This window comes from Saccoglossus kowalevskii, chromosome 18, assembly GCF_978046115.1.
Source record: "Saccoglossus kowalevskii chromosome 18, keSacKowa6.1, whole genome shotgun sequence".
NCBI classification, from domain to species: domain Eukaryota; kingdom Metazoa; phylum Hemichordata; class Enteropneusta; family Harrimaniidae; genus Saccoglossus; species Saccoglossus kowalevskii.
The window spans coordinates 11,330,553-11,343,037 of NC_140658.1; the positions used below are offsets into that span (position 1 = coordinate 11,330,553).

General features: G+C 34.2%; 1 protein-coding gene across 1 annotated transcript in view; it reads right to left on the reverse strand.

Moving 5' to 3' along the window:
• Positions 1 to 11,058, reverse strand: part of LOC102809148 (uncharacterized) — a 230,846-nt gene extending 219,788 nt beyond the window's left edge. The window contains exons 1-3 of the mRNA XM_085492918.1: positions 10,935 to 11,058; positions 1,858 to 2,004; positions 714 to 787 (exon numbers count right to left, since the gene is read on the reverse strand). Coding sequence (XP_085349044.1) covers positions 714 to 787; positions 1,858 to 2,004; positions 10,935 to 11,058 — 345 coding nt within the window. The remainder of the gene's footprint in view (positions 1 to 713; positions 788 to 1,857; positions 2,005 to 10,934) is intronic.
• Between the last annotated feature and the right edge of the window lie 1,427 nt (positions 11,059 to 12,485).

Sequence of the window (12,485 nt, forward strand, 5' to 3'; positions counted from 1 at the left end):
AAAACAACTAGGTTTAAAGAGAAACGCCGACAACATAAACCTGGCGCAACACTTTTGAAAGAAATAGATTTCGGACCATGATCACCGAGGCGGATTTCAGAAGAGAGAGACGTCCGGCAAGTGTTTCAAATGAGTTGACTTTTTGCAATCCTGATTATCGTTTTATAGAGACCATATAGTCCCTGTTAAGTAAAAGGTAGCATAATTTTGACAGTGACACGAAAACGAAGCGTCGGACAAACACCAGCTACACCAGAACGAACATATTTCGCATCTAACTCAACCCCATGCAACAAAAATTGATACTATGTGTTCATTATGGTCCAATCCTCCTCCACGAACAAGTACATAAGTGAAAATTTAGTCAAAGACGAGAAAACTGCAGAAGAAATTTGCCTTATTTACACGTATCGGCAATGCAAGCTGCCATGCGACTTCCCGTTCTGACGTCACAAGGGGAATTGCTGTATGCAAATGAGAAGCTAATGAGGAGCCTCGTTTTAAAATACACGAAAATAAAGTTGCCGTAGATTGAGTTTAAAACACATTTTTTCACTTAAAAAATAATTCATGCTAAGAAACATAAAAAAATAATAATATTTATGTATCAATGGATAATTGTAGGCGTGAAAATAGCAGCCATTTCACAGGCACTTTAAATCCCATATTTAGTACAGGGCATCTTTTGTCAAATAAAATATTATGAACTTTACCTTATTAATATCAATGCGGTCAAAATTAATACCAGTAACACTATCTTCTGATTTCTCCATCATTTCTTTTAAGGCTGAAAAAACATGAACATAAATATTCATTTTTTTCAAACTATATTTTAGAATGCTGTGTTATTGAAATAAAGTACAAATGTACAGATCTTGTTTTTTTCAATCAAAATATATTTTAGTCACAGTCAGCTGGCGTTCAAGTGATAAACAAGCAGCCTGTCGGCTGAGATAGCTCCACTGTAAGCAATGCACATGGCAATTAAAGAACAGAAAATATCATTAGAAAATGAACAAATCTGAGAGAGGTCCACATGTAGTACCTATATGTATAATATATCAAAGCAATTGGACTTTCAACAAGAAGTCGAAAATATCACTTTTTACCAAGAATTACAAAAATATTCATCAAAATTAGAGAATTAAAGATATCATCATGAAATGAACAAATCTGAGAGAGGTCCACATGTAGTACCTATATATGTAATATCAAAGCAATTGGACTTGCGGTTTTTCAACAAGAAGTCGAAAATATCACTTTTTACCAAAAAATACAAAAATATTCACCAAAATTAGAGAATTAAATATATCATTACAAAATGAACAAATCTGAGAGAGGTCTACCCAAGGTACATATACACCAAGTATCAAAGCATTCAGGCTTGTAGTTTTTATGAAAAAGTCGAAAAAGTAAAACATTGACACGGACAACGGACGACGGACGACGACGATGGACGACGACGGACAATAACTCGTATGATAAGCTCCGCTCGACAAAGTCGACAGCGGAGCTAAAAAATAAATGCGATTAATTTATCGATATTTACTATATGGGGCCGCCATGATGAATACGATTTGAAACTAAATAAAGAGACAAGTTGAGAAACAAGTTTTCAGAATCTTACAAGTCAGGAATTTTTTTTTTCAAAACAAAACATTCCATTGGGACAACATTAATCCAACTGCTAACAAAATTTAGCCAACATTTTTTTTTTTTTTAAAACATTCCTTGCACATGAAAACACAGAACCCTTAACCGGGTTTTTGAAATAATTAGATGACCATTGTGATTTCAGACAGTTAATATATGTTCTTGAATGATCTATTCGTTAAAATGAATTCATATCGCTTCTACCTTGAAATGTTGGTCTTTTGTACGGGTTTCCATTCCAACACTCTTCCATCATGCTTTTCAGAATCAAAGGACATTCAACTGGAATTTCTTTCTCATCTGGTCGTTGGTTTCTTGTAACTGCCGATATAATTACGGCAGAATTTACAACTGTATATTAAAGAAAATAATTATAAATAATATACAACATAAATAATTATTTCACATGAAGTCAAGATTACTGAGTCAACTAAAATAATAATGTAATCGAAGAATTTCCACTAAAACTATTGTTTTTTTGTTTTTTTCATTCATAGTTTGAGGTTGTGTACATGTGTGATTGGTGTAGGCATGTACAAAGTATAACTCGCAAAGACAAACATGAAATTCACTTTGATATGCCAAGATTAATTAGTAACAGTTATCAGACATTGATCTACAGTTTACGGTGAACATGCAAGAATTAATTATGTAAATTAGTTATTAATTATTGCTCTACACAAACAGTAATCATGTACTAAGTTTCAATCCATACTATTTTCATTGTTGAAAGTAATTAATTAGTATGCAAATTAAGTGAATATTATGTACAGGTTAATTCCAAACTAGCTTTCTCTGTATATGTAAGGGTGGGCAGATCATAGCATAGAGTGGGCATGTCATTACATATGTGGGGCAGATCACATAAGATGAAGAGATGGGCTACAAAAGTGTTGAAGTTATCTATGCTGTTAATTCTTGTTGAATTACTTGACCCTTGTATTCACAAAAAAAACAACACTAATGTTAATTTATTCACCACGAACTTCAACAATATTTGCCAGTCAACGTGATTAGATGACTGCACATCCATCCCTATTTTGCGGAATGGTTTAGCCCTAATTAACACTGACCACTGTCAGTGAATAGTCCAAGTAGACATTTGCTATTAAATTCATTAAACATGTTAGAAATAGAACATTTCATTTATTAAACATTGAACAAGAAGTTATAGGGCGCCCTCTATTGATAATGTTCAACATATTATGATTATCGAAAAAAATGCTGGTAATAGACAAAACAAATAAAATCAAAGAAAGCTTAGAAAGAACTCCCGTGTGCCGAGTGTTTTGGAGACACATTAAAAATTAATTCAAAATTACTTATACTTGAGATATTGATGGAATAGCTGAAAACTAATTATGCAAATAAGGTAACTAATATGAACAGATTTAAGTGTAAAACTAAAGGTCTGCACAATGTACCAAGTTTCATTGAAATGTGATTAGAACCAAAAAAATAATTATATTTATATAATAATTATTAATTATTATGCTAATTAGAGAATTAATATGAACAGATTTTAACCTAAAATTAATCAGGCTGCCTATTGTACTAGAGCATTTATGTACCAAGTTTTATTCAAATGCGATGATCAATACATGAGATATCAGTATTAATTAATTGTGTTAATTAGGTGATTAAGAAGCATAAATATTTACCAAAAACTAATATGCTGCATGGTCTGAAGTTCATTGAAATGTGATGGGTACTCTTTAAAAGTTTCATTGAAATTTAATGAGTGGTTTTTAGACATCAGTGCAACAGCCATAGAACAGCAAAAAATTAACTAATTATGCAAATTAGGTAATTAATAGGTACAATTATTTATCCCAAAATTAATCAGGTCTCTGCATAGTCCTAGAAAAAATGTCGCAAGTCTCATTGAAATGTGATGATTAGTACTTGAGATATCAGGTGAAAAGCTGAAAATTAAATAATTATGCTAATAAGGTAATTAATATGCACACATATTTTACCCAAAAACTAATTAGGTCTCTGCACAGTCCTCAAGTAACTATGTACCAAGTTTCATTGAAACGTGATCATTACTACTCGAAATATCAAAAGCTGAAAATTAATTAATTATGCAAATTAGGTACTTAATATCTACTGATATTACCCTAAAAACTATCAGGTCTGTGCAGTGTCATATGACACCTATGTACCAAGTTTTATTGAAATATTATGATTAGTACTTGAGATATCAGTGGAAAAAACGAAAATTGATTAATCATTATGTAAATTAGGTAATTAATAATATTAACAGATTTTTACCCAAAACTAATCAAATCTGCGCATTAGTTCAGAGCATCCATGTGCCAAGTTTCATTGAAATCCAATGAGTGGTTCTTCAAAAATCAGTGGAACAGCTTAAAATCAGTTAATTATCATGCAAATTAGGTAATTAATATTCATAGATTTTTACCCAAAACTATTCACACCTGCGCACTAGTTCAGAGCATCCATGTGCCAAATTTCATCAAAATCCAATTAATGGTTCTTCAGATATCAGTGGAACAGCTTAAAATCAGTTAATTATCATGCAAATTAGGTAATTAATATTCATAATTTTTTACCAAAACCTAATCAACTCTGCGCATTATCCCAGAGTATCTATTTACCAAGTTTCACCAAAATTTGATCAGTGCTTCTTGAGATAACGGTGGGAAAAAAAAGTGACATACATACATACATACAGACAGACATACAGACAGGGTAACTGCAAAGACTCCCTTTTGTGCTTCGCACACGGGAGTCAAAAAAAGAATAAAAAAATGAAATAAAGAAAAAAAAAGTTCCTAGCATGGGATTGGAACATCCGATCTTCAACTAGCATGCCAAAGGCCCTAATAACTACACTCTTCAGGTCCCCCAATAGACAGTATACACACTTAAAAAATAATACAATTTTTGTTAGATCAATCTATAGATCAATCTATACAGACCAACTAAATATCAGCTATAAGTTTGATAGAGATCAACTGAATATTACTGGAGGTATCGTATCCAAAATAACCTTTACGATGACGACGCCACCGGACGACCAACATTTTGCCACTGCTATGACTTTCCTTTCACTTCTTTACAGGCAAGCCAATAAATCATTACAGTTACTGTTGATATATATTGAAGAACACTAAAATGTGTCAGCCATTTTGAAACACAACTTGAAACAAATACATTTTATAGTTTTACTGTAATCTGTCATGCTATGTGATAAACTTGGCTATTATATTTGTTAAAATAAAATATTTCTGTCATTCCGCCATTGTTAATCTAATCTGGAAAAAAACATGTTTGAATAATAGCTGTTCATGTATTACATTAAGGGAGCCATTTGACCTTCTTGAATATGATGCAAAATGAATACAGGTGCAAAGGAAAACAAAACTATGTGCATTGAGGTTAGTTAATTAGCAACAGATAAACAAAATTTGAACAAAGTCCAAATTTATTGGCTTCTAAGATTTTGTTCACAAAATGGGCTTTATTAGGGTCCTTTCACCAAGTAGAATCAGAATACTGTATGTGACTACCAACATTTTCCACAAGTATTGACAACAAAAATGCATTCAGAAAATAAATTTATTATTGAAGTTAAAGTACAATGTTTAGGTTTATTTCAATGCATGTTTTTGAAAAAAATTATAAGCACTTTTAAAGGTACTGGCATTCATTTGACAGTCCCGTTCTAATTATTTGAAAGTTGTCAAAATGGGAGAAATCCTTAATTTTGCTAAATTTTTAACATTCAAATATCAGACTGGCCAAAACATATTAGTGATAGGGCTCTGGAGCAGCATTTGATAAAAAAATATTCACCATTTATTCGTATAATGTCAGCATGAAATTATAATGTGAATTTCCTATATCCATATCCAGGATACAGGTTGGAACGCGCAGATAGACGAACGCATGGAATGAATGAAAGTCATAAATGTTCCTAACTAACAAGATGAAAAACAGTTAATTAGCAATCTAATTAGATGGTTGATATGCACAAATTAATTTCAAAATACTATTAAATATTGGTCTACACAATCAATTTGCATGTATTTCAAACAAATCAACAGATTAATTAGAAACAATTGAATATGAATGGTGGATAGCAGCTTAATCAATGCATGACATAATTGAGAATTAACACAGATTATAAATTATATTCATAATACTACTATATAATCAACTGAAGTGGATCTACCGTAAAAACCCTCAAATAAGAGCCACTTTGTAACACTTTCATTTCTGGGTGGTGCTTATTTGAGGTAACATGTTGACAACTTTGTAGCCAGTGGCTCTTAAACCAGGGTCATCAAACTTGTTCATTGTGAAATAGGGAAGGGGATAGGCAAACACACACACAACCAAAATAGACAAGTAATTATTAATGATGTATCATTGCAATTAATTTATTCTGTAAAAATACTGTTATGGGAATAACAAATGTCAAATAAATACGACGATTCGACGTTTCATCGATAATGTGTAGCAATGCCTGAAGTCGGATTTGGTAGCACTTTCAGTGTCTGACCCTACACTCGAATCACTTGTACCTCCGTTGTACAATTGTTTACCAAGTTTGGTACGGCAAACTTTTTTCTTGAAAACTGGGAATAACTTGGGTGGCTGTGGCTGGCGTTGTGGTTGATTTGGTGACGATATAAAATAGTTTCGGATAGAATTGATCTGACCAGCAGCGACAGGAGAAGACATACTTGCAAAGCAAGCATGGAACGAATGAAGAAAATGATGCCCAATCACTTGTATTTATGGCAAAAACAATAAATAAAAACACGTTTTTCTATAGATTTTTACAGCTTGGGTACTTGGGCATTGTTTTAATTGCGCTAGACGTCTGACAGTACAGCTTTGGTTTATATTTCCTGTTTCATAATCGAGCCAGCTTATAATGATATGTTAATGATATTCACGTACTTCACAGGCCACGCCACGCAAACGGGGTCAAACTATAGCCCCACCCCTATATAACCAAATACGAAACGATACCGAGATAGTAACAATTACATGTATTAAAAATAATTTCCTGTGACCAATCGGAGAGACGAAATCATTCACGAAAGCCCAGGCCTGTTACAAGGCATTTTCTGATTGGTACAAGTTCAGATTATTTTCAATTCTCACAAATAGCTAATTTAAATATTTGGGTCAGCGGGTCACGTAGACTTCACTTTGCTGTAAGACAAGTTGATCGCGCAAGTTTGTGGAACTAATCCATTCGACTTCAATTTTGATTATTTTCGGCAAGAGAGTTCTCTCCAAACTAATGCCAGTTATTTTGTTACTTCCCTGAACATTTTGTCTCGAATCACCCCAAAACGAACGTCTCAAATGAAATGCAAAAAATAACCCAAAATCACGATCAGCGAGAGTGGACTGCGTAATCATTACATTCTCACAGTCGGAGCATTACAGCTCCCTGTTCGGAGCTACGTCACGATCCCTCAAACGTTGCCAGGACCGGATTAACACCTCTGTTTTCCCCCACGCTAAGGAAAAAATCTTTTGTTTTCTGCTGACTTCCTGTTCCGGTCCGTCTGTGAGAATGTATTTTCGATACCTCCGATTTTCCGATAAAGGCGTTCTAAAATCGTGACGTTCTTTACTTGGTTATAAAGACAACATTGACAATGAATATCCATGGAGCTAAAAAAAAATCTTTTTTTAGCTCCATGGAATATCTCAACGTGATCCTTCGGTGTTTCGGCAAAAAACATACTAGTAGTTACTATGAATAGTTTGTGAATTGGTCGATTGTGTGTCAGAAATATAAAATGGACAAGTTGACAGTCACATTCACGCTCTCAGTTCATTTCTTTCGTCTATCATTCTTCCGTTCTCAATTACACAGGACATCAGGCAAGTTATGGGGATAATCTTTATTTGTCTCACACCTTCTATGGGGCAATAAACAATGCAGGGTGGAAGTGAGGCACGACAAGCTCGGTGTCTGCCTGATTGTAAACAACCTGGCGGCTGGCGCTTATTTCAGGGTTCTTATTGACAAAACCACTCAACTCTTGGTGGCTCTTAATGGAGGGTCAAATGTAACAAATTTTCACTGAGTGGCTCTTAATTGAGGGTGGCGCTTATTTGCGGGTTTTTACGGTATGTGTAGAACACAATTGTGTGTATATCAAGATTTGATATAATTGTATTTTTGAACTGAGATAATAGCAAATTGCTTAATTATTCCAATCAAAATGACTACCAGTCAGCCATTTTAAATTTTCATTGATGTGCATGGCAGCACACAATTATCAGTGTACACATTCAGACATTCTGATCGTCAAACAAGTACTAGCCCATATTGAACTCATACCACTAATTGAATTTCCATAGACAACAATGTTAACATATGAGGAGATTGCTATAAAAACATGATGAACAAAGTTGAAAACATGGCTCAAAAATGGGAAATCAACATGCCAGTAATCAACCACGTGAAAAAAACTAATATGTTTGCCAGCTCAAACTGTTGCAAATCTCAGGTAAACAAAACACACCTACTGCATTTGGATTGCACCTAGAGAAATCACTGGAAAAACCGCAAGATTAGAACATCCAAATACACACAGAATAAACTCACAGGTACACAGTCGCTAAGTAGTAAACAAAAGACCACATGTTGGTCTCACCTTTGACCCAAATGATCACGCCCTCAAACAGAGCACCTGAGAAAAAAAATATTCAAAAATGTCATTGGTTCTCGCTAGGCATTTAAATTGGTTGATTAGTGGCATGAGAAATGAGAAGGTTTCATAAAGTTCTTGTTGATCTTATATATGACGCAATATCATTAGACGAGTGATTTCCCATGCAAAAAAAATCCCCAAAATTTGAACCCTGGAAGTGATTTATCAAAATCTACCACTTGGTGGCACCCTATACCCAGACAAATTATTTGTAGAAATTGGCAACATACACACTCAGCATAACACCAAATTAGATGGTAGGCAATGAATATAAGCCTGATTATTAGATGCAGTACTGTAAAGTATAATGTCCTCATTCACCACATACAAGTACAGACCAACATTTTGCATGATTAGTAATTTTAATTAATTTCTAGAAATAATACATAGAATTATGACTATGAAAGGCAGTTTATCACTATAAATATAAAAAAAATCTACTGAATCAAAAGTCTCGATTCATCAGTCTATTATTTCTCCAATTAAATAAAAACAAAAAACAATTCCACGATATCTGCATTTAGGCCGGAGACCTGTGACGGGTAACGTTGGATATATCAAAACACAACAGTGGTTTGATTTACCATGGCCACACATGAATATTGCTCTACATAAAAAGCTTAATCAAATCTTATGTGAAAAAAGTAGTTCAAAGAAACAATTTTATGATTTAGAAATAAATAAAAATAAAAATATACCAACCAGAAAAGGGTCTAGATATAGAATATTCATATTACACATTCCTGATCAAATTATATTTAAATCAATAGAATTTCTGATTAATTGGGGGGTACAAGCACTGTTCAATAATAAACACAAGATGGGACTAATTAGCAAACTGATCACAAAAATTCTGGGAAAAGAGCAATAATTGTGAAATTGAAAGAGTTGTAATACTTGGCTAATATACTGACAGTATGCAAATCTCTTGTCAGTGACAAGATACACAACACAATTTTGGGAATTTATTTGAATATTTGGGAGTTTGACCTCATTACACTTTGAATAGGGTGCATTAGTAATGACAAATTGTTAAGATTGTCTGCCAAAATGTGAAAATAAGACAAAAAAACCATAAAATGGGGTTAAACATTTTTCTCAGAATTCCTAGAGACATTGAAATTAGTGGTGATATGAATAATTCATTGATGAATGAATGACATTTTTGGACCAGTTTTATAAAAACATTTATATTTACAGACTACAGCCCAACCTAAACCAAATTAATAAGATTAGTGCAAAAATATACCAAATTACAAATTTTCAAAATCTTCAACCAAGATATAAGAGATTGACAGAAATGGGTGAAACGCATAGCAAAATATGACATTTCTGGATAAAAAATTACTCCATTGTGTCTAAATAGTTGAATACAAAGCAAGAAAAGTGGTAAAATAAAAATAAAAAAAGATTCCCAGTTACTTTGCACTACACCTGCCAAATAAATGGAGCTGATCTCATGAAATGTGTGCTTCAACATACAACCTCATAATTATCAGATCTATGCAAAGTTTAAAACATGGCTCAAAAATGGGAAATCAACATGCCAGTAATCAACCACTTGAAAAAAACTAACATGTTTGCCAGCTCAAACTCTTGCATATCTCAGGTAAACAAAACACACCTACTGCATTTGGATTGCACCTAGAGAAATCACTGAAAAAACACCACGATTAGAACATGAAAATACACACAGAATAAACTCACAGGTACACAGTCGCTAAGTAGAAAACAAAAGACCACATGTTGGTCTCACCTTTGACCCAGGTGATCACGCCTTCAAACAGGGAGCACCTGAGAAACAAAATATTTAAAAAAAATTCATTGGTTCTTGCTAAGTATTTAAATTGGCCACGAGCAGCCATTGGTTGATCAGTGGCATGATACCTATTGAGAGATATTGCTTTAGAACAGCATTAATTAAAACAAAATGACCGCCAGTCAGCCATTTTGAATTCTATCTGAGAAACAAAATGGGTCAGGGACCCATAATGTCTAATGCATTACCAATTTTGAACGAAATAATTCCCTAAAACACCAAGATCCGGTTCCCGAATGCCAGAAATGTAGTGGTTGTGGAACAAATTTATGTTCATATGTATAATATTATGTATGATATATGTGTGAAGTTTGAATGTGCGCCTGCAAACACTAACACTTGTCAGAGATCAATCGATAAGTCCCTGTTTTCGGAATGCGTCCGAACTACTTGCCAGTCGGCCATCTAGGAAAGAATCACAGAACAACTTGCATATTTGTGAAACAATACATTACCGCTGTATACAATTTGAATAAGCTTAGAGACTGCACGTTATCAGCTTGAAATAGGCTTAAATCTTAAAGATAGGCTATGTGAGTATTTAAAGAGCTACACTAGCTGGGGTCTTTGCACTATCATGTAAAATATTTGATGGACTGAAATTGTGTGAATTTTAGTAAAAATATCTAATAAACGATCTTATGTCAATGGTCTTCAGTGCATTTTAATTTAAAACACTTGTTTAACAATTTCACAATCAGAAATCAGCATACATGTTACAATTTTCAATAACATTTCATACTCACGCTCAAATGGGTATTTCTTCGTGACAATCTCCCATAATGTGATACCGAAACTAAAAAAATCAAAGAAAGCATTATGTTCTAACAAACAATAATGGAATACAATAACAAGCGATACTTTCCACATTTTTGTAGTGTGCCTTTTGGAAGAATAGCTTATTAATTTAAACTATATCAGCTATGTACAACAGGGGTATGCGTTTTACAGGAGTCTTGCCTACCTGTCATTTTAGACACACAATCCATAGTTTAGACACCTATTACAACTGTGTTCAAGGGAATGTCAAACACTGCATACTTTCTTGGCTAGTTGTGTTCAGGACAAACTGCATTGCATGTGAGGATTTTAGGTATTTGGGGTGAAACAATATATCAGTCAGGTTTCGTCTTGTGTAACTGACGAATGCAGCCAGTCACTACTAGCATAGTGGTTGTTCCATCAGACTCATGATCGGTAGACCCAAGTTCAAATCCTACCTTAGGCCACACCGACTTAATTTTATGGATGACATCCACGCGCGCATTAGTTTTCGCCTGTTCTCAAAAAAAAAAATCTCCGACAACGAGTCTCCACAGATCGGTTTTCTTTCCGGAACTTGCCGACTCACATTGTCGCAAACCGCCGGCTTGTCGTAAAACTCTTTTTGGACTATCTAAAAACGTGCCAATTTTGTCGTAAATGATCTTCTGGAAATGCGTATTGTGTTGCCGTTGCCGAGAATACGTGAGCATAAAAGTTCAGAGAAAAAACTGAAGGATTGTTGTACACTGGTACGCGGCCAGGGAGATGTGACGTTTACACAGCTATACGAGAGATTGGTTAAAGCTAACCCCTACTGTGTAGAGAGGAGCAAGCAAGGAAATTTCTGTATCATTGCAATGTTTTGTTAGTTATTGTCATAAAGTAGTGATGCCTGTGTACATTCCCGCCTTGACTTGTACTGAAAATGATGTTCATGGTGTACCTTGAATGCAGTGTTTTTGACTGAAGGTACTTCATCATGACTACATGTACTAGAGCTTGTCTGAAATGGTTATACCTGTGACAGTAATACAGTACGAGATGTGTATATCAACATGTGGCTCCTACAAATAAAGACTTCTCGTTGTTTTTTGATACATTGTGTTCTGTGGTTCAATTCGTAATAGCAGCTCCGTAGTCCTGTGGTTTCAGCAGGATTTTTTTTTTTTGCAGGATTTTTTTTTCGCCCTCTCGCATTAGTTTTGGGGTCTCCAGAGGATGTCATCCATAAAATTAAATCAGTGTGGCCTTAGGCTGAACATCAAAGGGTCGACCCCTACCCTGGGTGAGTGTGCCACAGACTCAATGGGGAAAAAATTATAAAAAAAAGATGACGAATGCAGTAACTGTTAACTCCAATTGGTGGAATATTTTACAACATATGTTGAAGAATTCGAATAAATTGAACAGGACACTACAAATTTTAAACATTGTAAAAACTTGTAATTTGAACAAAAAAACACGACCCAGCCAGCAGCATTGCAATATAGCTCATTGTTTTGTACACAAAATAGCAATATTGAAGGTTCAAC